The 27,339-nt window shown below is 53.3% G+C and overlaps 1 protein-coding gene across 2 annotated transcripts; it reads right to left on the bottom strand.

The window, feature by feature from the left end:
• Window positions 1-27,004, bottom strand: ARIH2 (ariadne RBR E3 ubiquitin protein ligase 2). Of its 2 annotated transcripts, XM_019499623.2 has the most exons (16): window positions 26,914-27,004; window positions 22,014-22,361; window positions 14,014-14,190; window positions 12,112-12,179; window positions 11,076-11,139; window positions 9,407-9,554; window positions 8,575-8,696; window positions 7,540-7,649; window positions 6,964-7,081; window positions 5,545-5,595; window positions 5,424-5,445; window positions 3,580-3,731; window positions 2,478-2,621; window positions 2,066-2,134; window positions 876-959; window positions 1-473 (listed from the first exon to the last, which is right to left on the bottom strand). In XM_019499623.2, the coding sequence occupies exons 2-16, from the start codon at window positions 22,260-22,262 to the stop codon at window positions 402-404; spliced, it is 1,650 nt and encodes a 549-aa protein (XP_019355168.1). In that variant the 5' UTR covers window positions 22,263-22,361; window positions 26,914-27,004; the 3' UTR covers window positions 1-401. The 2 variants fall into 2 exon arrangements, with proteins under 2 accessions (XP_019355168.1, XP_059572093.1); XM_059716110.1 differs by lacking the exon at window positions 14,014-14,190.
• Between the last annotated feature and the right edge of the window lie 335 nt (window positions 27,005-27,339).

Below are 27,339 nucleotides of genomic sequence, written 5' to 3' on the forward strand. Positions count from 1 at the left end.
AACACTCCACTGCCAATTTATTTTTAAAAAGGGTTGTGTGTTATTCTAAGCTTTGTTTGTATAATTGTACAACCGTTGAAAATTACATAAGTTGTAATGATCTAATACTATTAACAGCCATTCAGAAAAAACTCCCTCCCTCCAAAACCAACCAGGGCGGGAGGAAAGTGTCCTGTGAACTATGCCATTCTGACCTCTGCCCTCTAGCCTGGCAGAAACAAAACGCAGAGATAAGAACAGGAACGGACTAAGAGGTGGTGTTTGCGTGTCTGTTTTGCAAGGGGCCGGGGTGGGTCTGTCCTTGGCTGTGTTTTCCCAGGGGCGGTGCCCGTGTCTCACGAGGAAGCCGCCGTCATGTTGCTTGCCGCTCTCACCCCTGCACTCTGCCATCTGCTCCCACCTTACGTGTCGTGGAAGTCTTTCAGCAGGGTCCTCCTCCTCTGCTCTGCTATGTGCATCTGATTCTCCAAGTCCTGGAGTCAGGAGAGAGCGCTGTCAGTCTGCACCACATGCAGTGGAGCTCTCCGCAAGGACCTTTCCGTGCCCCTTGCGCCCCATGGTCTCTGACCCTGGGTTAGAAGAACCCAGCTCTCCCCTTGTGGGGGTTCTGCTTCACATCTCCAACCTCAAAGGCTCTGCACCAAGATAATCAGCCCTGGAGCAAAGGCTACCTGCTGCCTTCTGCAGGGACTACTGGCTCCTTTCAGTCAGCCAGGAGCAGCCAGAGGCCTTACTCTCTCTGCTAGCATGGGCATTGCTGTCACAGCAGCCACAGGCCAGCCTGAGAAGCTAGTCCCTGGCACTCGCCTAACTGCCAGGCTGGGCAGGGGCTTGCGTGTCGTTTCTCAGCCACCTAGGCCAAACGAAATACTCACGCCTCGGTCATAGCTGTCTGCTCGCTCCACCTTCCACGAGAGGTTTTCAATTTCTGCCTCCAGCTGCGCCTGCTGGTACTCAAACTGCAACCAACAGCACAGATCATTAGAGATGTCAAGGGGCAACTACACCCCTGCCAAAAGCTGCAAGGAGAGGAGCTTGCTCCCAGCCCAGCCTCTCACAACAGAAGGGGGCTGAACAAACCTCCAGAAGAGCTGGGGAAAGCAGTAAGCAATAAGGCTGCAGGAGGAGCAGCAGCTTCATGATCACTGGGGGCTGGTGCTGCTCAGCTCTACTTATGACTGCCCAAGCGCTCCAAGACTCGACCCAGAAGAAATTGCTACAACCATCCACAGTACCCCATGGAGATAAATGCCTCCCCCCCAACACCTGGGCTGCAAACCCCCACCCACAGTCTCCAGAACCTGCTGGAGACATCGCTCACTAGGCCCAGGCACGCAGAGCAGGGAAGCATGTCCAAGGGTCCAGCAGCTGCGATTAGCAGGGGGGCAGTCAGACTCATTTGTCCTTCCTATCCTGACTCCCCATGTGAGAGAGAATGCCCAGAAGAGAGACCAGAGGGGCTCTGGGGCCCACACAGCCCGGGACTCTCGCAGGCCACCCCAGTGCTGGCTAGACCTCCCAGAGATTGTTACCCTGTGGCAAGTTGGGCTGCAAACACGTGATGCCTCCTGGCAGCAGCGTAGCTGAGCAACGTGCTCCTGGTTTCCCTCTTCAGGTGCCCACAATCTCTCTCCTGCTAGAGTTTCTACAAGGCTCATTTGATGCCAAGGTCCTGTTCCTTCCCCCTTCCCAACAGGGCCGATGGCCAGGAGTGACCAACTCTGAGCTCCCAGGTACACACTAGCTTCTAAGCTAACTAGAACAGCAACGTGAACTCTTAACAGTGAAAACAGGCTGAGAAGCTGAAGGTGTCACAATGCAGCACTGCTCTACAGCAAGCCTTAAGTGAGGCTCTTGGAGGGGGACTTAGCAGCACTTTTACTGTGGGAAGGGAGAGCAGTACAGGATCTGGGGCCATCAAAAGCGTGCGGATCTATAGGGTTTAGTTTCACACCTATGCAACTCACACACAAACTCTGGGACTGAAAGACAAGCCCCGGGTCCCCTTGGCCCACCACCTAAGTCCCAAGCTAAGCAGTTGGAAACAGAGTGCCAGACACCTTACCAGCTTCTTCCTGGGGCCAGACTCCATGTAATAAGCATATGGATAAGTGTACTGCAGGGTGTAGCGACACTGCAAGAGAGGAGGGGAAGAGATTCTCAGATCCAGACCACACCAGGATAGAACATTTCTGTGACAGACACAGAAACATGACCACAGAGCCTAGTCCACTATGACTGTATGCATTATGGTAGATGGATGCTCTAAGGCACAGAGCAGCCCGGCACAAAGAAAAACAGAGCCACTCCCAGAGGTAGCTTCTTCTCAACCCTGAGGGGTTTATGCACTGAGCCCAGAAGGGCTACCTGTTTGGCAGTGCAATCCCTGGCCACAGGCCCTCTCCTGTACTGTCCTGGAGTAGAGCACTTTGGTATGCAAGCTCCCCTTTGGCAGCAAATGAGCCCCTTGTGCCCACCTTTGCAAGCAGCTTGGCAGCGTTCTGCAGGTACTGCCAGTCTATCCACGTTCCCAGGTTGTTCATCACCCTCTCCTGGATCTTCTCCTGGATGCGCTGGTATGTCTGTGCCTCTAGCTGCAGGCTTTTATTGTGGTTCTCCCACTGCAAAAGCAGAGGGACACAGGCATGAGACCAAAGCGCTGCCACGGGCAGATAAGTTCTAGCAAGCATAAAACAAGGTGGGGTGGAGTCCAGTGAAGCAGGATTGGTCACAGCAAGGATGGGGGCAAGGCAGCACGCCCCAGCTGCAAGCCAGAGGCTGCACAGGCCACAGGAGGCAGGGAGCAAACCCAGCCCCTCTGTAAGCAGAGATTAGCATTTCCCATGAACTCAGCCAAATCTAACATCTGTGCTAGGACACACTGTAAACATGGCTGCTCCCCAGAAGTCCTGGGGCAGGAAGGTTGAGATTACAGGTCATTTTTTCAGAACAGGCTCATGCTATGTGGAACAAGCTGGTGGATCTGAATGCAGCAGCAAGTGCTTGCTGACCTCACTGACAAGGGCCGTTGGGAACTCTCTTCTTAAGAAGCTCCATCAGAATGGCTCGGTTTGGCCACTCCCAGCCATGCCCGCTGCAGGGGGAAGGGGTGCTGCAGCTGTCTCACTGGCTAGTGACACAGTCCAGAAACCTTAAGCACGACTCACAAGGAAGTCCCCACAGCATTTACACAAACACAATGGACTTTGGAATCCACCTCCGAGAGTACACCTTCTCCTGCCACGCAGGCTGCCCTGTGGGCAAGGCATCACCTTCCCCAATTTCCTCTAGGAGGGCAGAGCAGCGGCTTGCTGGAGGCAAGGGAGCAGGAAGCGTGTGCTGCATCAGGCAACATAAGCAACATGCCACACTTGCTCTGGTGGAGGACACAGGGCACGAGCTTGGGGATTTGTTGGGTTGGACTCAAGTCTGACCTATGCTGGGCTCAGGATGTTATGGTATCTGCACAGATTCTTTGGTGAGGCAGTTTCTTGCACACACATTACTGGCAGGGACCTTTGCACCAGGCAGGGAGCATTACAAGGCTACAGCAGCTCTGGCCAAGGAGATGTCTCCTACCCTCTCAAAATAGAACAAGTACTTCTTAAGGGCCTCCCTGGCCTGTGCTTGCTGACTCTGGTTTACAATATCAGGATTCTCTTTGTACCGACTGCATTCGTAGTACTCGCTGCCATGCGTCTTCCAGTCTCCCAGACACATCCAGCAGAAGTCTGTAAAGAAGAGCAAAGCACAATCACTATGATGCACGCAAACAACACAACACAACAGCTTCCAGAAAGATAACGCAGGGGCTGTTTCTCTGGAACTTGTCAGCAGTGCCCTGCAGCCAGTGAACACCTAAAGCTTCTCAATTCCAAGAGCAGCCAGGTTGTGATCTGTGAACTACAAATACAACAGCATTGGCATCATTTGGGGGGGGGGGGGTGTCAGGGGTAAGCACTGTGCAAACCTTTGTCCTTGAATGGGGAATTCCAGCTTGCAGAGACTACTGCATCCTGCAAGTGCCACTGGGACGTGGCTTGGGTCAGTATGGAGCACTGGACACTGGGACTAGCCATGTCCACAGGCTGCACCTCCTCGCTAAAAACAAGGATGGCTGCAGCCTTCAGCTCAGCCCACACTACAGGGCTGCTGCTACTCTAACAGTGGCTGAGCCCCCCAGGGAAAAGCTGTACCCACTCATGCCAGAGGTTTTGCTGGCACAACTCCAGTGAACAACCTGCCCAACCCCTCACTGGCATGGCTATGCTGGCAAAACCACGGACCACAGGGAAAGCTTTACTTGCAAGCAAGCTGCAGCTTTCCAGGTGCCACCAGTCTGCCAACATGGATAATCCTAATCTGATCCCACAGTGCACAACTCTACACAGAGGGTGTGTGCTCACCTCTGACTGCAGCAGCTACTACCAGACCTAGCCCTCTCTAGTGGCTTAAAAGGCTTCGGACCAGAAGCCACTGAAATGCAGAGACAGGTGAGAATTGAAAAGGACATGCAGAGCAACTCAGAAGCCCACAAAATGTAGCTTCCTGGCTTTAGGCATGAGACACTGTAGTGCTGTTCTGGGAAGGAGGACAGATGGACATTGCCTGCTGCTCTGGCAGCCCTGACAGGTTCTTCTTCCTGCTCAGCTGGGCTAAAATCTGCTCTTTGCAGAGTGCCAGCCACTATGCTCAAATCCCAGGCACTGCTGTACCTGAGCTCGTTCTCCACCACACCCCGAAAGTCACTGCCAGTGCAAAGGAAGTGACCTGGGGCAGGAGATTTTAAAGATCTTCTGCAGTAGGGTTTGTGTAGCAGTTGTTCCCAGCATCTAGTAGCTGAAAGCAAAACTGCAGTGTAGGAGCCCCCAAGTCATTTTTCCAGGGTGACCAGGCTCTGGCACCCCCCAGAAGCCATTCTGTGATGGCATGAGCTCTTCTGCGACACAGAGCTGCATGACTATGCATCCCCGGCGCTGCAAGTCTGCACTCAAGACCTAGGACAGGCAGGCTGCTGCTGCACGGATGGGGTGGGGTGGATGTGGCCTGGTGTGTCCGGCTCTGTAACCCTAGCTGCTTGCTCTGACTTGACACCTTGCAGTCCCATGGCAGAAGCAGCGCATGTCAGCTGGTGGCCCATAATCTGTTTACCCAAAAAGCTTTCAGACATCAGTGCCTGTTATCATCATGACAGAGGGAGATGGAGATGTCTGATGTGTAGGCATTTCAAGGAGACGGAACTTAAACACCAGAGTCTGAAACCAACTGAGAACACAACAAGTGAGACAAGAGGCCTCTATCACAGAGCAACCCCGTCATCCTTCACCAGGAGAAGTGCTGTACTGGAGAGCCAGGCAGAAAGGAGAGAACACTGCCTCCTCCTCCAGAAAGGAGCAGAGCAGATTCCAGATGCTGCAACTTACCATGCTTGCACTTGGAGCATTGCTAAAAGAGAAGGAAAGAGGCAGCATTAGCAACTGGCAAGAGGACATGAGGGTTTCAGCTAGGATAAGGAACATCTGGAGTGATCAGGGAACTGCTCACCATGTGATTGCAGCCTCCATTCTTTTCAATACAGATATTGCACTTGGGACACTGGAGAAACAGAAGTGTGTTAGAGCCGGCTGTTATGTACCATCCCGAGAACACAACCGTGATTCCCGCACCCTAATCACACACACACGATGCTGGACAGCTCCATGTTCCAGCAGGAGGAAGGGGATGTACAGCTCAGCACATCACAACCGTGGCTCTGGATAAACATTCCCTGTGCACAAGGCCAGTAGTCTTAGCATGTCCCTCAGACCAGAACGTAGACCTGCCACTCCTGGGCTACTCAGAATTAGTGCCTACACCCATGTATGCAGAAATGCAGCATTTGCACCATGGCTCAGGCTGCAGGACCATCTGCTTCTACCAGCAGTGACCAAGGGTAAAAACATCTCAAGCCTGCTTGACTGTGCACTGCTGCACACAGGTGCCCTGGTTCCATGGCCATTCAGCAGATGTGCTGGCATAGTTTCTTCCACTATTGTCACCCTTGGCTTGTGTTGCCACAAAGGACTCCACTGGCCTGAGCAGATTTACTGTTGGAAGAGATGCCCAAAAGAAGTCAGCACCTTTTGTCTACAAACCCTTCTGCTGAACGAGCCCCCTACTCTCAACTCCAAGGTGCAAGAGCCCAAACCAGATGCAGCCATGGACAGGGCAGGACCATGCATCACAGAGTGCGTTCTATCCTCCCTGCACCAGGGCATTCTGCCCTTTTCCTAACATGTGCCATCTGCTCAAAGGGACAAGTCCTTGAGCCAGCCACATGCTGCCTTTCTGCAATACATCTGGCTGCAGCCTGATGTCTGCTCCAGTCTCAGGGCCTGAAAAGACAAACCCGCCCTGCAGTGTAATCTATATCTGTCCTATGCACAGACATATGTTACACCAGGACAAGGGCAGCTATCCCAGGGTGGCCCCCACCCAGTGTAGGAGGCTATTACTGCACTTTGCACCTAGCGCCAGCCTGTTTGCTGTGGGAAAACTGCTACCTCATGACGGTTGTAGATATATGTTCCTCCAGTTTGGGTTTCATCTATCAGCTGAATTCTATCCCTGCCCCCTGATTTTTCCAGGGGTAATTCTCTACCAACTGGACAAAGCTATTCTGGCTTGAGAGATTTGCATAATCTGTCTACAACTTTTTACACTGGGGCAATGCCAACTGCAGTAGTAACAATGCCTCATCTTGCAGGGCCGGGTACAAGGGAGTCAACGCAGAGGGAACACTTCTGTGATCAGCTCTCAGCACTAGCGAGGAGCTGGGCCAGAGACAGCAGGGCATTGGCATCCCTGCACCAACAGCCCCAGGGAGGGGATTTGATAGCACCATTGCCAAACTGCCTAGGATCCCAAGCATGCTCTGAGCTGCTGCCCCCACTATCCAGGTGGGAAGCCAGGCACCCGCCTTACATCTTTAGTGTGAGCACTGATATAGTTGGCAGTTTCAGAGTCGTCCGCACACTTGGTGAGCCACTTCCGGATGGTGGCGCAGTCTGTAGGGGCATGGTACATCTGCCGACACTTGAAGCTTGAGAGAAAGAGAGAAAGAAATTCTCATTTCCCATTAACACTAAGGCATTGCGTGAATAGCCAAGCAGCAAGTCTGTCCTTGGGGCCAGGGTGGCAGTCACGGCAGGAAGCCCGACATCTGGACCCATAACCAAACGCTACAGAAGCTGAGCTCTTGGTTCAGTGATAGGATAACCCAACCCAGCTCCTCGGAGGGAGGGTGTATCCTGCTCCTGAAGCTTTCTACCACATCTTTCCTCTGCAGGGCAGTGGAAACTGAGCTCCTTCTCCCCCAGGGAGCAGAAATGCAGCTGGCTGCCTGCTTGAAGAACAAGCATCACCCTCTCACTGGAGCAAGGCTTTACCATTCCAGGTGCCCCATCAGGTTTTAGCTCTGGCCACAGGCACCCGGTTCTCAGACCACAGGTCCCACCTCCATGCACTTCCCTCACAGCCCTAGGGCACTCTTCTCCTTACCAGAAGACCTCGTTGCATCGGTTGCACTGCACTCGCCGGGCTTTGGGCTCCTGCACTTGGATGACCATGGGGCAGTCGGCACCGGGACACAGCTGCAGCTGGTAATGGCTCTGCAAGTACACAAGGGTTTGGTTAGCATGTGGGGCAAAAAGGGAGGGAACGCTGTGCCAGAGGGGGCCTCACTGGGGCAGACACATGCCCTCCTGCCTCAGAAGGGTGCTCAGCTGCCACGGAGGGAAACCACACCAGCTCACTCATGAAGAGGGAGCTCAGGCTCCCATGGCTGTACTGCCTAGAGACCAAGAGGGCTAACTCCAGGCCGTATGTCCCACTGCCCCGTGGCACATCCTCTGCTCTCAACCTGGGAGAGATGGTCTCCCTCCGCCTCCCCTCAGGGTCTTGCCATCACTGGGAAAGGACATCCCTCACCTGGCTGCTCCCTCCCAAGGTCCTGAGCCCTCCTGCAAGATCTCACTTGAGAAACCTCACTCTGAGCTCGCAGAGTGGTGGTGTGAGCAGAGGATGCCATGTAATGGAGAGCACGCATTGCTGCCCTGGCTGCCCACCCACAGGTACCTCAGGTACTGCTGCAGGACGTTTTTGTCCTCAGCCCTAAGCTTCAAGGTCCCTGCTCAGATGCTTGGAGCCCTCTGCTTCAAGGAATGCCAAGTGCCCGCAGAAGAGCCCCTGGACTGTCCTCACAGCAAGCCTACATCTGGCGAATCACCACAGTGCTCTGACAGCAAGCTCCATACTGCCACTGCTCACACTTCCAGCCACTGAGCTCCAATGAGGGATCGTGAAGGACGTCAGGTGCCCAGACCACCATGGCTGGGGTGCCCAGCTGCAGGCAGATCACAGGGTCCCACTTTAAGGCAGGTGGCTCAACATCTGACTTGCTCTCTTGAAAGACACTTCATCTTGGGGTCCAAAAACTGAGGTCCCCCAAAGCAGGTGGTCACTTCTGAAGACCGGGCCCTACAAGCTCTGCTCCCAGGAGGGCCCAGCAAGACTCCCCCAGCCTGGCACACGCACCTCCACATAGTCCCTGAAGAGGTAGCGCCTGTACTTGTCTTTAAGCTCCTCGCTAGGCAGCAATGGAAACACGAAGTCCTCTGGTGTTCGAAGCGGGCAGTCCTGGGCCATGCAGGAGACCCCTGCTCAATGACAAAGGGCAGCTGTGGCACTGGGCAATATGTGCTGTAAGCTGTTGCCCGCAGGGGGCTGCTCTCAGCTCAGCGCCCGAGGACCGTCTGTTCACAATTCCGACAAAGGAGACACCCCCTGCATCTACCAGGCTGCTGAAGAGCTGGAGCCTGGCTCCTGTTGCTGGAAGGTGACACAGCATGGCCAACCACCACTCAGGGATGTCACACCCCTACCGCAGCCGCTCCAAGTTGCCACTGTGAATGACAGGGCAGGAGAACCTAGGCCATTCACGCCAGCACTAGTGACGAAAGGCTTCCACTGTTGCAAAGGGAGCACATGTGAGCACCCAGAGGCCATGAGACCTCCAGGTCTCAAGGGCTCATTATGAAGATGGGCAGCCTCAGAACACCAGGGTGTTGAGGCTTCAAGCATAAGCCAGTGACTGGGGCCGTGAGCAGAAAAAACCCACTTAGTGATTTGTGTGGAGTTAGCAGCACCCTGCAGGGACCAAGCCAAGGTCTTGGACATCCTTGCAATCCTGGGGTCAGGCCAAACCAGTAGCCAGTTTAAACACCTGAGGCACAGACTGGTTTTCCACACAGATGCTTCCCTGCTTGGTTGTCCCCCTAACAAGGCGTTACTGCAGCAATGGAACTACCCAGCTCCCAGGGGCCCACACCCCAGCGCAGCCCCACAGCAGCGCCTGCCTTGCACTCACCAACTCCGACGCCATCCTTGACAAGCACTGTACAGTGCTGCTCCCAGCAGCTGCGGCAGAACTGATGCTGACAGGCCAGAGAGAGCAAGTTCTCCTTGCGCACAAACTGCATGCACACTGCACAGTGGTGGGAGGAATGTACCATTGCCTGGAACAGAGATGCAAGTCAATGCGGACATGCAGCTGCCCTGGGTGATCTTCACCCTGCCACAGTGGGCCTGCCCCCTTTGGCACCATGGCTCAGAGCCTGAACTACAGCTTCCCTGGACACAGGCTGACGTGTGCCTAGCTCACATGCTCTTGGCATCGGTTGGCACTGGCTGGAGAAGGTGCATGCCACCTTGCTGAGTGGCTCTCCTTTGGGGCCCTTGGTGTCAGGGCACCACATGCTTTCTTTGCATCCCAGCCAGAGCTGCTCCACTTTTCCCTAGCGTGTTTGCATCACAGGGACGTTTGCATTGAGCTGCTCCCCCACATGTGGCACGTTCATGCCGATATCGGGTTTATGTCCTGGCCTATCCCTTTTATCCGGGAAGCACTCTGCTCCCTTCCATCTCCCCACTAGCATGGCCAGTGCTAGAAGCCTTGATCCTCCACAACCCAACCTGATGCCAATTGTCCTATGTAACGACAAATCCAGGGGATAAAAGGCAAGCGAGGCCGTGGGCCTGGGCACATGCCACTGGTCACAGAGGGAAGGGAAAGAGTTCCCTGCCCACTCCCTGTACACAAAATTTAAAGTGGATGCCTCTTGGCAGAGCTTGGTACATTTGTCACCGGCACCCCAATCCCACTGATCCAGGGAGCAATGCTCTGGGTAGGAGCAATGCTCTGGGTCTCCCTCTGGCAAGGAAGCACTGAACAGAGGAGCACGGACCAAGCTCTCAGTACCATTTCACCCTTGAGCACTGAGAAAACTTTCCTCTCACTACTGCCATCCTAGACAAGTTCTCTGGTCAGCTGTGAGCATCCCAAGGCAGCATCAGTAGCCTTTATCTGCTGGCTTATACACGGGACACCTGCAACCTGGGGTGGAACCTACGTATCCTGGAGCCAAGACCTGCTGCACCACTCCGTGTTACGTGTGCTTCATCAAAGCCCTCTGCAGAGCTTTGAGCTTTTCAAAGGGGACACAAGAAGGCCAACTGGGAACCGTGCCTCATGTTAGTGCCCCACAGGACCAAAGAACAGCCTGGCACAGCCAGGGGAAAGCAAAGCCCCTCCCAGCCATGCTCTGTTGTGTGGAGACGTTTAACATGCCACAGTGGCCTCCCCTAAAGCCTCCAACACGGGAGGTGCTGCCTGAGCCAGGGAAGAGAAAGCCCCTGCCTGCAGAGCTACCCCCTCAGCCAGCCAGCAGGGAGGATGCACACTGACAGAAGGGGCAAGGAAACACTGGTGACCAGCACAAGGCACCCAGGATGCATACACAGAACAGGGACAAACCCAGGACTCCAGGTCTTAACCTCACCACCTGTTTAATGGAGACTGTCCCAGGGGCAGGAACACAGTCAGACCCCACGGCCCTTTGAAGCACTTGGAGGCTCTTGACTGAGGTGGCAGATCCAACTCTGCTGAAGGGCTAGCGGGGGCAAGTCAGGCAGAGAGCCATGGCACAGGACTGGGGCAATCACTGCCAAAGGCAGACCAGAACAACCAGCATACTTACATGTTTGGATGAGGTGGGCTGAACTCGTGCCTCCACTAGCAACTGGGCTGAATTGGACTTGTGCCTGGAAAGGAGAATTAGCTGACCTCAGCCTCTGTCCTGGAACCACTTTGCCTCTACTGATAAGCAGCCCTGGCCTGACTTATGGCAGCTCTGCAGGGAGAATCCGAAACCTCCCTGATGGATACCCACACATACTGCACGGCCTGCCCTCTAGGGGAAGCAGCAATCCCCAAATTACCCACCATGTTTAACCTGCCTGCAAAGGAGGTTTCCTGCTAACTGCAATGGCTGCCTTCTGGGCAGCACAACTTCCCAAACCTCCCCTACTGTCCAGAGAAAACAAAGGGGCAAGGAGGGAGCTTTGCACCTGCAGCGAGGCATTTCTGCTCACACATGGACTTGCAAGTGCTTGCTCCTGACCCCCAAGGAACAGCTAAGAAAGACAGGAGCTTGCCAGTTAGCTTGAGAACCAGCCCAAGTGAGGGGCACATTGTAGTGCCCAGGCTTGGAAAATAAAGGTCCTTCCCCAACTTTCCCCAGTTAAGGGCAGAAGAGCACTAGGCTGCCATAAGGGCGGCTAGACAGAGCATCCGCCTCCCCAGAGGCCAGATATGGAGCGCGGAAAGCAGGCTTTGTCACCCAAGGCAGCTATACACCAGTTACCAGGGAAACTTAATGGTGGCCAGCCTAAAAACAACACCCCCTCCCCCTTGCAGCTCTCTCCACAACCAGGTTCAAAGCAGACAGCAGAGCCCACGTGCAGCGCTCTGACAGGCCCTGCACAGGGTAGGAGCCTCCGGGCCCGATGCCAACCCTTTCCTCCCCTCTGCATACACTGGCTAGGCAGGCACGGGAGAGTTATGGGAGCCAAACGAAGCCTGCTCCTCCTCTTCCTGGGCACAGCACTGAGCTGGCCAGCCACACACTTGCATGGACATCTGTGGAAAGCCAACTAGCACAACCCCATTTGCAAAGCCTGGGCACCCCTTGCAAAGGCTGGGTGCCTGACACTAGCATGGAGACATGCGCTTACCTTTCCAGGATCTCCGAGATCTGCCAGTGGAAGTTGACTAGCACAAGCTTTGCAACTGCATGAGACACCTGGAGAGAGGAACAACATGTAAGTGAGGCATGTTCTGAGAGCGCTCCTCTGCCCGCACTTACCAGTAGCCCCCCAGGCTCTAACGCCAGGGAAGCTGAGGCCCTTTTGTGCCTCAGACAAGCAGGCCCCTGGAAACAAGATGCTGTGTCTCCCTTGCCATGTGTCCCAGCCCTGGTACATGCCTCTCATTCCACCCTCTTTGGCTCCAGAATCTGGGGGGACTTCTCAAAAACCAGGCTCCCACCTTGCTGCGACACACAAGCCATTAGGGACAGCACAACCTATCCCCTGAAGTGCATGCCTGGTGTCTTCTATTCCTGGAGGAAGTGGCAACTTCTATGATTTCCCTGCTGCAGACACACAGACTGAGTCCCCGTCTGCACAAGAGCTCCACCAACGGAGGCCCAGCAGCTGGCGCTGTGAAAAGACCTCCCTCAGTCCACACAGCTCCTGCCATCTGCTGGGGTCATGCCAGCTCCCCCAGCCAGAAGACTCCTGTCAGCAGAACCATGTGCACCAGGGTGTGCCTCAACAGTGGGGCCAGGGAAGGAGGCAGCTGCCATAGGCTCATGAGCTCCTTGAGGGACCGCAGCTCCACAGGGGGTTGCATCGGGAGTTCTGCTGGTCAGGCCATGGCCCCTCGCACTGCACTCTGCGCCAACAGCTGTGGCCCCAGCGCTTTGGAAGGCAGCGCCAAGCCAGGTTGGGTGGAAGGACCCGCTGCAGGGGCAGCACTGCACAGCAGGGATTCAGGAGAATGCTGGACAGCTCTGTGCTCATCATAGCAATCCCCATGGCTTGGCCAAGGCTTCTCCACAAACCCACCCACATTAATGAGAACAGATGCTTTTGTTCCCAAGTGATGCTGAGCATGCACAGTGCTGCAGCAGCCAAGAATCTGCACTAAGCAGGTAGGACCTGCTGACCTGGAAAGCAGCAGGAGGAGCAGTGCATGCAGCCCAGCACCCCTCGCTCCACCAGGCCAGCCCCCTGGCTGGCATCCCGGGCATGTAGGCCATTACCAGATTCCTGCGAACAGGCAGTCGGCAGCATTACACACCGAGTGCTCTACAACTTGCAGACGCAGGCAACTCAGCCCCAGATCAGTGCATGTGCTGCAGGGGGAAGGGCCTCCTCTTAACAGACATGTCAGCAGTCTCAGAAGCAACAACAACCAAGAGAAGCAACTGTGGAAGAGGTTTGCCCTCAGGACACTGCTCTTTGCCAGGGCTCATGAAAGATCTGCCAAGACCCCTGGCAAGTATGGTGGCCTCGGGCAGGGCATTGAAACACCATGCTCCGGTGGACCATGCCACAGGGGATGCACCTAGGGATTTTCAACTTAACCATAAAGTTTCTGCCTGCAAGTGAACTGGCTCAAACAGCTCTGTATGACTTCCCATACTTAGGCTTGTTACCTTTGGATAAGCTGATTAATGCCTGTCTGTAAAGAGATGACCTGAGTGGAGCCTGGCTGGAAGACCCCCACTCCATTCCCCACATCCCTCCACCTCCACCCTGATCAGCAGCTCTGGGCCCAGACCAAAATGAGTGAGCTCTGATCTAAGCCGAGACAGCCAGCATGGTTTTGTCGCGGGTAGGTCATGTCTGACTAACCTCATCTCCTTCTACGAACAGGTTACTCACCACCTGGATAAGGGAGATGAGGTTGACATCATGTACTTGGACTTTAGGAAGGCCTTTGACTTGGTGTCCCATGAGGCTCTCAGGGTAAAACTAGGAGACTATGGGCTCAACAATTCAACAGTCAGATGGGTGGGAAACTGGCGGTGGGGTCAGAGCCAGAGTACTAACAGACAGATCTGTGTTGACCTGGCAGAAGTTGTCAGTGGGGTCTCCCAGGGTTCGGTACTTGGACCGGTGCTTTTCAACATCTACATCAACGATCTGGATGCGGGACTGAAACGTACACTGGCAAAGTCCACCCATGACATTAAGCTTTGGTGAGGTGCGGCCACCCATCAAGATAGGTTGATGATCCAGACAGACCTAGACAGATTAGTTAAATGGGAGAACCAGAATCAGATGCTGTTCAACACTGAGAAGTGTAAAGTGCTCCACCCGGGGAGGAAAAACCCACAACAAACTTACCGGCTTGGTGGTGCCACACTAGCTAGCACCGCATCTGAAAGGGACATGGGGCATAAAATGAGTATGAGCCACCAGTGTGATGCTACAGTTAGCAGAGCAAACAATATGCTGGCATGCATCAACCGATGCATCTCCAGCAAAACTAAGGAAGTTATTCTCCCGCTCTACTCAGCTTTGGTGAGGTTGCAGCTGGAGTAGTGTGTCCAGTTTTGGGTGCTGCACTTCAACAAGGATGTGGAGAAGCTTGAGGGAGTCCAGAGAAGAGCCACTCGTATGATTACAGGCCTGAAGAGCAAGCCATATGAGGAAAGGCTGACAGATATGGGACCGTTCAACCTAGAAAAGAGAAGACTTTGGGGGGATTTGGTGGCAGCTTACAAATATGTCAGAGGAGAGCATCAGAGACCAGGTAAACAATAGTTCACCAAAGCGCCCCAGGGGAAAGCCAGGACCAATGGTTATAAACTGCTAGAAGGAGGTTTCAGACTGGATGTAAGGAAAAACTTTTTCACAGCTTGTGCGACCAGACTATGAAAGAGACTCCCAGCACGGTGGTGCGGGCACCTACCCTGGAGATCTTCAAAAGGAGACTGGATGCGGACCTTGTTGGGGTTATTTGACCCCAGCAGTCTTTCCTGCCCAGAGCAGTGGGGCTGGACCTGATGATCTTATGAGGTCCCTTCCAGACCTAAACTTCTGTGAATCTGTGCAAATCCTGCACATGCAGATAAACTGGCCAGCATGCTCGCCCCACGCAGCCGTGTGCTGCGGTGGCCAGGGGCTGCCGAGGTGACTGCTGGAAACTCTTTCATGTGCTCTATAGCTGGTTCCATCTTGGTCTAACTCTGCCCTGCCGATGGAAAGTTCGTCCTGCCCAGGACAGTGTTGAAATGTCAGAAGGACCAGACAGGGAGTCCCGGGACTCCGCTCCTCCAAGCAGCTGAAAGCGTTAACAACTGAACCATTCCTGAGCTCTTTCCTCTGTACTGGCCATCACATCTGAGCAGCTGCAGCCTTGTCCCCATCAAGTGCCAAGTCCCCTCTGGGACAGGAATTCTCTCTCTTCCAGGAATCCAACTCCTAAAAGCTGGAAGAGGGTCTTGTAGTCCCTTCAGTCAGGCTGATAAACATCCTGGTAAACCAAGTTCTGCTGGGAAGTCTCTGGCCACAGGACAGAGCAAACCTTGCAGGCAGTGAAGGAAGAGCGGAAGAAAGAATGAAACACAACGGCCTGAACTCAGCTGGTGGTGGTGGTGGGATTCTCTTCATGGAGCAGGGAAGATGCTCTCCTTCACTGGCCTCCACCTCACCCGGGGTTTTATGGCAGCCTAAGTAACCCAATCACCCTGAGAACCATTCCTGCTAATGCCACAACCCGACCTCCAGAGACTGGGACTCTGGTTTTTCCTTCCCCCCATCACAGAAAAGTAAAAGTAATTTATGTCTGGAGTCAAATAAACAGCAGCCCCAGGGCCTCCAGAGCCACTGCCCGAAGCGTGGCTCGAGAGCAATGAAGGGCAAAATAGATGAGGCCAAGTTAGACTCCCCCTCCCTGCCCCTCCCCAAGCTACAGCAGGAAGGAGCGAATCCCAAGGTTAGAGCCCAGCTGGGCAGGCAAGTGTTTTGCAGACATGCTTGACTTTTGTTCCTGAACCAGAATGAAGAGTCCTGAGTAGAAGATGACCTGCAAAGGGAAATAAATGTCTGTGGGGCTTACTTCTGATTTGCAAGAGAGACCTGGAATAATTTTTTTGCTGGGGAAACCAAGTCTCATATCCCTGTTTTTGCTGCAGGTTTCCTGGGAGAACTGGACAAATAGGGAAGGCCGAGCCACCAAAAAAAGCCAACAACTGGCCCAGTCACAAGCTCTTCTTAGGCTGCCTAAATTGCTTGATGAATAACTACCAGTACTTAGCTCAGGCCCTGACACTCCTGGCAGAAAACAGAGCGCTTTAGTGTGGCCCACATCAAGCACTAAACCAAACACCAGGCTGCCTAACATGAAGTCCTCCTTAACTGCCTTCAGGAACCACACTGTCCAACTTCCTTCTGCAAATCAGGACAACTAGAAACTTGCTTTTTAGGAAGAGGAAAGTAACTTTTCTTCTGCAGTCGTATCACTCAGGGCTGGGGCTTTAACAGGAGTCTGCAAGGCTTGCAGTAAAAAAAATCACAAGAGTTGACACCCATGGGGCTCCAATATCCCCATCCCCAAGACTGCAGCAGCAGTCACCCCATTCTGCCGGCTCTCTAAAGAGTCTGAAAGTGGAACCCAGAACAATCACAGCCCTCCCCAAGGTAAAACCAAGCAAACAACCTTTTCCAAAAAAGACCAGCAGATGCACTTCTTGCCTAGCAAAGCACAAAGGGAGCCACCCCCCAAGACAGTTCTGCTTAGAATTCATTTGACATTTCAGCCTTCCCTGCCTGAGTACCGTCTCCTTTGGAGGCAAGGGAAAGACGATTCCAATTCAGGCAGGGCTGACTCGCTAGCACAGAGCAGTCCTGACAGGCAGCAGGGCATGGCTATTTCTAAATCACAGGGTTTTAATCTACACCCTGTCACTTGCCCACAGGCATGCAGACACCTGACGTCAGGCCACGAGATTAGAAACATATTTACGAGGCAGAGTGCAGCTCAGGACTGATAAACACACCATGTGTTACTAAGCAAGTCTTGCAAACACTTCCAGTCCGCAGCCTCATGTGCTGCACGCTCAGGAAAGGGGATCAGGGGTGAAATCTTAACGCCTTCTCTGCACTTAATCTTCTTGTGCTAGCCTTGAACTACCTGCTCTCCCAAACGCGGCGTCATTTTCAGCTTCCAGCATAGGATCAGCAGAACCCTGGTTAAGCAAAGCCTGGAGTACTGCAGTTCTCAAACTGGGGCGACCTGCCCAGGGCTTTCTGAAGCCCAGGAAAACAAACTCCAAGCAAGACACCATTCAAACAGGCCATGGGATAAGGGATTCAACAGACTCCAGGTCTGGAGGAAAGGGAAGAGGACAGAAAGCAGAAGGCAGGCTGCCTCTGCCCACAGAGCTGACCTGGGTTACTCTTCTTGCATGAGAAAGCTGTTGTGCAGCAAGACACCCAAGGTGCTGAGCTGCCCCCGCCCGTGGCATCAACACTCCTAGTGACACAGCCCAGGGCTTCTCGTGCCGCAGGAAGTGCAGCTCTCGGGCCTCCTCCCCGTGAGACAGATCTTCTCCGACCTCGCGGGACATGAGGGAAACATGGGGAGGCAGAGGGGTGCTCATCTTGCCATCTAAGTGCAGCAAGTGGGCGTCAGCAGCTGACGGGGCAGTGTCCAAGATGACTTTGCTGTGACTAACCCTGCACTGCCTTCAGGCACCACCTCCCAAGGAGACCTTTCTGTTTTGTACCAGCTGAACGGACGAGAAGGAATGGCTCATGTGAGGAACAGCATTTCACGGCATGCAGGACAGCCCTTTACAGCTGCTTTGCATTTGCCAGCCACAGCACGAGAGCTTGACCGCATGTTTTAGCTGCTTTGTGCAGCTTCTACATTCATCTGGGCCAGCTGTAAGCTTGCAGTGTGAAACTCCAGACTCGCATCAAAATTTAGACATGTTCAAAGTGCAGTTTCATCCCTCCACCTCCTGCCACCACCAAACTCATCAACAGCTGCACGCTGAAACTGCTTACAGCAGAGCCATAGGGATACAAGCATTACTATATACATGATCCTGAAAGGAGAGGGAAGGAGTGGGACACTGTTAGCCCACACACGTAGCTTATCTTTGAGTCAAACTGAAAGTGGCCACAGCCCTGAGCAGCAAGGAACTGATGGGAAATCCTCTCTCTTTCCTCGAATAACCTCACAAAATGGGTCCATAAGCCAGGCCTGGACTTTCCTACCAACCCCGTCATCTGGGCAGACAAAGGTCCTCTCCTGGCTTTCTGGTATGCTGCATTTGGAGGTAATGGTTCAAGGAGTTTCACTTCAGCTCAGAGCAGTTTCTTTGAGCAGATACTGAAAGCTGAACTCCCAGGGTCTGCATAACACGAACATCCCTTGCCCCAACCCAGTTCAGCACATAAGCAAAACCCATTGCCTCGTACTGGCAGATGACGGCATGTCTGTGGCGTACCTGGAGGACAGAAACGGCGACAGGCAGGAGTGCTGCACCAGGACTTAGAGGTTTTGGCTGGGCCTAGTGCCGCGGGACAGACTGCAGGCTGGATGTCGAAGCATGGAGCTTGGCATGAAGACAGATCTGCGTGCCCCGACCGAGTTAAGGTCTGAGCCGCTTCAAAATTCCGCTTGGATACAACAGCAAGATCTGGCACGTGGAAACCCGTGTGATTTGAAAGTTGCTTATTAATGTGCTGAATATGGAGAACTGCTCGTGGAAGAGTCACTGAGCTGTCTGGCTGTTCCCTGCACTGGCCAAAGATGCTTTCCACAAACCATACAATAATGCTGTGACTAAAAGACTCATGAAGGGAAGCAAACCATTATTCGAGACAATTTCCAGAAACAATTTGTTCATATGCGATTTCCCAGAAAGTCACTTAAAAAGACCCAGCAGGCGATCATTCTTAAAAGCAATCCTGCTCCATTTTCAAGGTAATTCACTGCCTGTCAACAGAAAGAGATGCCTGTGAGAGTTCCTTCTAAAAAAAGGGGGAAAAATCCACAAAGCCTTGGCCTCTACTTCTCTCTACAAACAATGAGCTAAGCTCTGGCAACAAAGCCAGTCTTATAAAGTATCTTGAAAATACTATGAACTCGGCCAAGTTGTGATCCACTTGCCAGTACTGTGGTCCTGGTTGCAGCAGCAGTTAGCACTATTCTATGCCCAGATGTCTGCATAACTTTTGGCTATTACACATCAAATCAGGCTAGCCTCCTACACTGGCGAAGCCAGAAGCATGTCAGGGTTCAACACCGGTTTTGCTTAAAAATGAGACTCTTAAAGGCACCATGAGAGCACCCAGACTAGGGATCTCGAAGTCAGTGAGGGATCTTTAAAATCCCAAATAATAGGCAACTGTTTCTCTGTCCCAAAGGCAAGCCACAGCTCTCTGGATTTAGCAGGTTTTATGTATGAGACCCCTACGCCACCACGCAGGAATATTATAATCACCAAGACCCAAGGACACTCCAGGAAACAAATCTGCTTCTTCATGGCTACAGGATTCTTGGATGTTTCTGCACATGCAAGATGCCAAGCACAGATGGGCTCAGTCATGCTATTTATTGCATAGGCTGTTGATACCAATGCAGCTCTTGGCACTGCAGCAATCACAAGACTGGAAAACACCCCTCTCCCCTGTGCTTGGCCCGGGGAAGAATTCAGCCTTGCAAATTACAGGCTAACATTCATGAGTCAAGAACGAGTCCCCAGAGTCCCCAGCACTCCTTGCAATGCTAGGTTGTGACAACCTCTCTTTCCCCAGGAAAGGATAAAAATTGTGCCACAGATGAGAGGCATCTGATGTCACATGCGCACTACCAATCTATGTGAACAATGCATCACTGATGAAGATCCCACAAAGACTGAACAATCCACTGTATGTTTCCGACTGCCCCAGCGAGGTCACCACTATTAACGCTGCCAGCTTAGTGCTACTTCTCCACAGAAACAGAAGATTTGAAAGAATTCTACCCGCTTGGATGGCACCAACACATCATGGTCTCTAAGAGGCCCTACAAGCCACGTGCTCATAGCCAGCACTCAAACGCATAATCATTAGCAAACCTGGAGTCTCTCGAAGGGAGACTGGTAGCTCCTATGATTCACTCAACCCAAAGTAGCTGATCATCACTGAACGCTGTAGACTCCATTCACATGTCCAAAGGCTAGTCTATAGCGTACAGCTCTGCCCCTCTAGTGGTGCACACAGCTAAGTGTGTGGTGGACAAGTGACATTTGCTACAACCCAAAAGCCACATGACTTGCTGCCATCATAAACAGAGCATACAGGCCTTTCATCAAGTGTCAAGTGGACCAAAGTTGGCCAACTGAAAGGAAATGTGTTTGGGTGCCTCTGGCTAGCTTCAGAAACAGCTAGACCAAGCTAGGCTACAAGCTGTAAGATACAGAGGGCTTTGTGAAGGAGGAGAGAGCCACAAAGGTTTCTAAGGACAAATCCAGTATGCCTCATGCTGCAAATAGATGGACCTTCCAGATGGGAAGTTAACCCAGGAAAACAAATGGTGTGAACCTAGACTGAAGTTAAGAGACCAGCTTCAGAGTCTCCAGACTGAAGAGCAAACAGCACTCTCATTCACCTGACTCCACCGACACAAGGAGCCACCTGACATGGAGCAGAACAGCCCCTTTATACATATTTACTGAATCACTTGGTGCTGAGGGGTTGAGGTTCAGATCCCAGGGCCAATCAACACGCCCCATATCTGCTTCTGTCTATTGTCCTCCAGTACCCAGATCTGTAGGGAGAGTGGGCCCAGAGGTGAAATGAGACTATTCCAGGCACAACCACGTCACTAAGAGATAGTCCGTGGGCACTGAGGGCAGCAAGACTGACATAGTGGAAAGCACTCCGCTGCCTCTGGGCCCGCACGCTATGGATATCACAACACAGACTTTCTGGCCTGGAGAGAGACAATTCAAGGGACCTAGATCCCTCCGAGGCTCCCTCTCATCTCCAAGCTGCCAGTCTAATTCCAGTCTCAGATGGCAGTGACTGAAAATCAGCCATCTAGCAAGGTTAGGTGGCTTGTATGGACCACGACTACATCTGCCCAGATTCTAGTGACCCAGGGTCCCTGGCAGAGCCAAGTGTGGCAAGAGCTGCCATAGGACAGCCTTGCCGATTGCTTTAGCCTGGCTAAAGCCTGGAAATCTCAAATACCAGACTCTTCTCTCCCCTCTTCTTTGACCAGAGAGGTAGGTAGCTATGTTTGTCTGCAGTCAGGCAGAAAACAGGGCAGTGGTGCACCTTGGAGACCCAGTCAGCTCAGTGCATGCCTCTCTGAACCAGTTAGTCTCTAAGTTGTCACCCAGGCCTGCCTTCCACCTCATCTTGAGCAGCCACTCTCTACTGTGGCTGCAGCACACTGGAAGTCACTTGCCTCACTGCTGATATGCATTATATTCCCAGCTGCAAAACAGGGGCTGATCACATCATCTCTTTAGAGCACTCAACACCAACCTAAAGGCATGGAAACCTCCTCTAGTGAGCAATCAGTCAGTACTGCAAGATTTGGGGAGCTCAGCCTGTGCAGACAAATGGTTGGCGAGTGTGATGACAGGGGAGGGGAGTGCTGGGTATAAGATGGAATCCACTTCTGTGAAAGTCTGTGATGATTCCCTCAGAACCAATGTGGCAGGGTTTTGTGCGGGGACTGACTAAAGTACTTTCTGCCAGGCAGTTTCTAAACAAACACTGGTGCAGCTGTATGCACGTTCAACTGCACGCCCCACCCTTTGATTCTCTTCTCCTTGCCCTCTTCCGGCAGGTTTAGCATTAGAGAGTTTGCTCATGCTGCTCAACTCCAAAACATTACAGGGAACAGAGGTTTGGGTAAGCAGTTTCTCACTCACCCCTGGACCAGAATCAGCACACAAGAACTGGTAAGTCCTCAGCATCAGTTGGGAACTACCAACCATCCACAACAGCTCAGGGAGGTAATGGTTTTTCACTGCTCTGACTTCAGACTGTAATGTCTGCCTGCTTAGCCATGTAGCCCCATTTGCACCCCTCTGAAGGCAGAAACCTTTCCTCACCTTTAACGTGGAGGCCAAGCTAGCCATTCGCTCGTTCAGAGTGCTCTCCGACTCCCTGTAAGTCAGGCAGGTGAACTGATATTCCTCTGGGTCAAAGGCATCTGCTCCCTGCTGCTCCACATCACTAGCGACCCCAACATAATAATCCTCAATATCCCCAGGATCCTCATCCTCTTCTTCCTCCTCACAGTTTGGGTCATAATCCTCTTCATTGCTGTCAGAGCCCTGGCTGTTCATGTCCACGGACATCTTAATGCCCTGTCCAACTAATGAACAGGAAAGCAACTGCAGCTTCTTTGTTCTCCACCACACCTTAGCGCTCTTTTGAATTCATCTGACTTCCGTCTCCTAAGGGGGGGAAAAACAGATTTTTATTCCTGTGCTTGAAAAACTGTAACAGAGGCCTTGTCAAAGCCACACAGACACTCACACAGTCAGCAAGGTACTGGCCTAATGGCCCTAATAAAAACTAAAATTCTATGAGGTATAAGTCCACCCTGGATCAGCTGCAACTCCTGCATCTGCCAAAATGACATACACCTCACTAGAGGGGTCGGGATACTCCGAGGGAGAGGACTTACTGCACCACCTGTAAGAGCCCTTGCCAGAACCTTTATTCCCAAAGATGTTTTATCATCTGGGAAATAGCTGCGTCATCTCTACAGTATGGCTTGTTCAGGGATGTAGCTAGGATCCCGCTCCACGCATGGGAAAACTTGTCCAGAGTCTCAGCAAGTCAGTGAAGGAGCTGGGAGGAGAATCCAGGAAATCTTGCCTCTTCAGGAGAGGCTGAGAATGAGCAAGGACAAATGTGGGGCTCTCCTCTGAACCTGTGTAACATCCCAGGACACTGACTCTGGAAGGCAGGTCTTAGCACGCCTCCTTGACTGGGGTCCGATGGACACAGACACAGTAGAGCTTACGCCTGGGCTAGGCCTTCTATCTGAAGAGGAAAATACAACAGCAGTGAGTCTATTTACTTGACAGTCTCAGTAAAAATTAACATAATGTGTACAAGTGCTGGTGGTTGTTCTGCCTAGCTCAGATACCCCGAAGATTTACACTGCTGTTCTGCAAAGGTGTCAGCTTGACCTCACTCACTTGGCTAGCAAGTCTTCTGCTCAAGTCGCTAACCACCACACCACGCTAAGAATTACACAGGGTCATCAGACAGCACGTGCCTGTCCATCCTCGAGTTACAGGTCTCTCTGTGCTGAAACAATCCCATTTGCATCTAACCTAGTTTGTTAGGTCTCCAGAGGGTCTGTGTTAGATACAGAGAAACTTGACTGCAATGCTGTGGCTGAGTTTTGGCAAACCTTTAGAAAGTTACACTTCCCACAGGAATCCCCGCTTGTGGATGTGGGGCATCCTGCATTTCTGTTTATGCAGGTGACTTCAAGGCGCTGGTATGTGCGCGCGAGGTGGCACATCACAGCTGCTGTGGGAATCGTGACTTTGGAACACAGAAAATCTCAGCTACATCATCTCATTGCTTTCTCCCACCCCATTTGTTACCTGATTTACAAGCACTGGATTGGTACCACAGAGCAGTCCGGAGTAGACTTAATCTGAGGTACTGTAGTTGTTTTAGCAAACTAAAGCCTCCTCCAGTTGGAGAAGCTAATTGCATCAACAGCCTTCTGAATCCTGCTCTTCATCCCTAGAGCATGCCTTATCAGTTCTTGACCACCTATAATATACATCACATCCAAATGCAGCATAGCATTTGTTTCCCTCTAAAACTGAGAAGGAGTGACATTTAACAGCAATGAGAACACTTAAGCCATCGCAGGACCTTGCTTTGCCCAACTGGAAAAGGAAGTATTTTAAGTGACAACTGTTGGTAAGCAACATCCCCTTGCTGCACCACTGACAGGGGCACTGTGGAAACAGCCATGAAAAGGCAATTCAGTCAAGCTGCTGTAGACAAGCATCTCCTTCTCCACTGGTTATCAGGTCCAAATCCAAATCCACCAGGTCACCACTTTGAAGAATCATTCACATAGCAGGCACTGATGTAGGGTGGCTGAGTGCCATCAGCAACCCACCTTCCCACAGCAGGAGAGTCCTGAGGCTTCCCCATGTGAAGCTGCAGAGAAGAAGGCTGGAAAACACTGCTGTGTCTGGGAAGCAGGCTTGGGATCCAGGTAGCTAGGCTTCCTTTCTTGCTGGGTATGCACTTTGTGCTCTGCAAACAAAGACCTCTCGACTGGGTATTCCTGAACCAGTGCTGGGTTCTGGTTTGGAAACCTCCAAGCAAACTGATACTGTCCATGAGCTCTCTCTGGTCTCCTTACAGCCAGAGGGCAAGGCCAGACAGGGCCATTACCATCAAGTCTGGCCTCAACTTCACCCACTAACTCCGACCTCAAACACATAATTTCAACCTGGAAGAAGATACAGTCTGGAGGAGCTGAGGACCACCCTGAGGCAGTCTGTTACGGAAAATGGTCATGCTTTAAAGAAACGCTTCCAGAGCCTGGAGCACAGACCCATTGCACCTGGCACATCCCAAACGACCCCACACGCAGATAGGTATCACAGGTCAGGACAGCTAGCCACGCTTGTACAGTGAAGGAGGACAAACTATGTTGAAACCATGGCTCATGTACAACCTTCATGCACAGCAGATTCCCAACACACCAAATGTTTTCAGGGATATGCACATAAAGGCCTCACATAGTATTAAACTTGCCTCACCCAGCAGGGGGGCTGGGGACGTGGAAGAGGTGAGGGGCAGTGACATCTGCCTGTGCAACCATCGGTATGCACAAGTGTAACAACTCCACAGGCAAACCCAGAACAAAGGGGCATGTTTTAGTCACTTGGAACAGGCCCATTAGTAGGGCATCAGGTTTCAAAGCCAATGCTCCACTGAGATGGATGGGGGTTCACACCTCTCGGAGCCATCTCAAATCAAGACACAAACAGATCCAGACACTTGCAGCAGCTCTTGGGGTTTCTAACACACTCTGGGGACTTCACTTTGCTTTAAAAAAAAAAAAAAAAGCCACTTGCATTCTTGGGGGAAGATGACAACAATGGCTTCCACTTCCCACATACTCCTCCTTCCCCATTACTAACAGGCATCTCTCTCCTTCTCCTGGACCTGCAGCTATGCCTATGTGCCTCCCACCTTCTCAGCCTCTTTGGTCTTGCCTGGCTTTCTTACCATCCACATTAGCTTTGCTCACTTCCATCCTACATTGCTGAGTCCTGCCTCCTTTTTCAGCCAGTGCCAGAGCAAACAGTCCACAACCACTACTTAAACTCTTCTCCAGCTCCACCGTGGATCCAGTCTTGCCAGCAGAATTATTCTCCCTGGGGTCTCCTGGCTATACTCTACCACCTCTCCTCCATCTTTGTCTTCTGGACCCCTCTGCGGCATTGGATACTGCAGTGACAGGTAACACCCGCCTACTTGAGCTCTCAGTTCTTGTTGGGAACCGATGACAGCGTCCTGTCCCGATTCTCCATCCGCCCCACTGGGAGTACCTTTAACTTGTCTTCCTGGTGGATGCTCTTCCTTCCCTCTGCTGCCTTTTTGGCAGGTATCCCTGCAGGCACTCTCTCCACAAGTGGCCTCATCATTTCATATCACTTCCACCATCATCTCTGAGCTGGAGTTCACTTCTCAGCCCCCAAATTTCCTCCTGCCATCCAATCTCAAAGCTCCACCTGTGCCTCCAACAACACCTGGATCACTTATCACTCTACACTTCTTTTGGCCAAAAGGGACTGGCAGAAGCTGTGGAGACGGAGATGGAGGCTCCCAGAACGTCTGACGTGTGACATGGCAACGGAGGTTGATCTCCAAAAAGTTACCTTGACCAAAGCCAAACTCCTACTCTTCCCTTCTCCGCTCCCCAACTTTGACTTGTTTTTCATGTCCAAATTCTTGTAGCAATCTTCAAGACCCTTATAGTTCTGTACCTCCGGACTAATCTGGCCTCCTCCTCCTCCTCTCCCCTCTGCTTGGCCACCATTAGCTTCTAGACAGTAATCATTTCAGGTACAAGCATCCTCAAGCTTTCCTTCTGCAACGGACGCAGAACGTTCTCCTAGTGCTGCTTGGCAAAGCCACCAGCCTCATTTAAAATCCTCCCAGACCCCACCATAAACTTCCTGCTGGTCTTGTGTAGACCGTGAGCGTCGCGCTCATTTCCGCGGAGAAACGGGAGTAACGGATGCTAGAGGCAAACGCTGTCGCAGGGAAGGCAGAGGGGAGCAGACAAACGCGGCAGCTGGCAGAGGAAGGGAACAGACCTCACGTAGCTTCCCTGACTGGTTGCCTCCCTTCCTCCACGCTCAGCGCCGCGCCCGCCAGCTCCTGCAAGCGCTGCGCCGCGCCGGGAGAGAGCTCGAGCAACGCCCAACGTTTCTCCTGCCTGGCGGATGGCGCGGCGAAGCCCTTCTGCGGCCTGGCAGGTTCAGGCTGTCACGGCGGACAGAGGCTGCCTTCACGCTCTGCCTTTGCTGGCCCCTGGGCGTGCAGCTCGCGGTTTCCTTGGGCAGCAGCACCCCGCCGGCGCGATCGCCGCCTCGCCCAGCTCCCGGGCACTGCGGGCAGGCGGACGGCCAGCCGCGGGGCAGTGTCGTCGCGCGCAGCACTGCCGGGTCTGGGCTGCCCGGTACTCCAGTGCGGCTCCGCTCCGGTGCACACGGCCCGCGGCCTCCCAGCGGGTCCAGCGCCTGCTCCGCACCATGGGGATGCCGCCGCGCTTGCGAGCGATGGTCCTGCCTCGGTCACCACGGCTGCATCTCCGGCCCCAGGCCCCGCTCCGCACCTGCACCGGCACCAGCCGCCTAGGGGGAAAGAACCCCCCCGCCAAACGGGACCCGCCCCGCCTCATGCCCCCCAGGACCGCCGGTTGGGGCTCGGCCCCGCCCCGCTTACCCGGGGGGCGCGGAGCGCCGGGAGGGCGGGCGCCGCCAGCAGAGGGGCCGCTTCCCCGAGCTCCTCCCGCCGGGCCGCTACTGCCTGCGCACCGGAAGCGCCGGGGCGTCACTTCCGCCGGGGAGAGGACCCGACGGAGCGCAGGCGGCGTGGGATGTACCACCCGCGCGTAGGGGGGGGGAGAGGGAAGGGAGTCGGGGGAACCATTAGCAGGCGTGGTATGTACTACCCGCGCGGGGCGGGTGAAACCATTATGCGGTGTGGGATGTACCACCGAGGCGGCCGGACGGAGCCATTAGCGGGGGCGCACGTGCTGCGGGCGAGGCGCGAGGCCCCAGCGGCGGCTGCCTGGGGGCGGCGACACGCGGCTCCGCCGGAATCCCCCGCGCAGCCCGGGCTGGCTCCTGGCACCGTGCGGGACGGGCA

This window comes from Alligator mississippiensis, chromosome 12, assembly GCF_030867095.1.
Source record: "Alligator mississippiensis isolate rAllMis1 chromosome 12, rAllMis1, whole genome shotgun sequence".
Classification (NCBI taxonomy): Eukaryota; Metazoa; Chordata; order Crocodylia; family Alligatoridae; genus Alligator; species Alligator mississippiensis.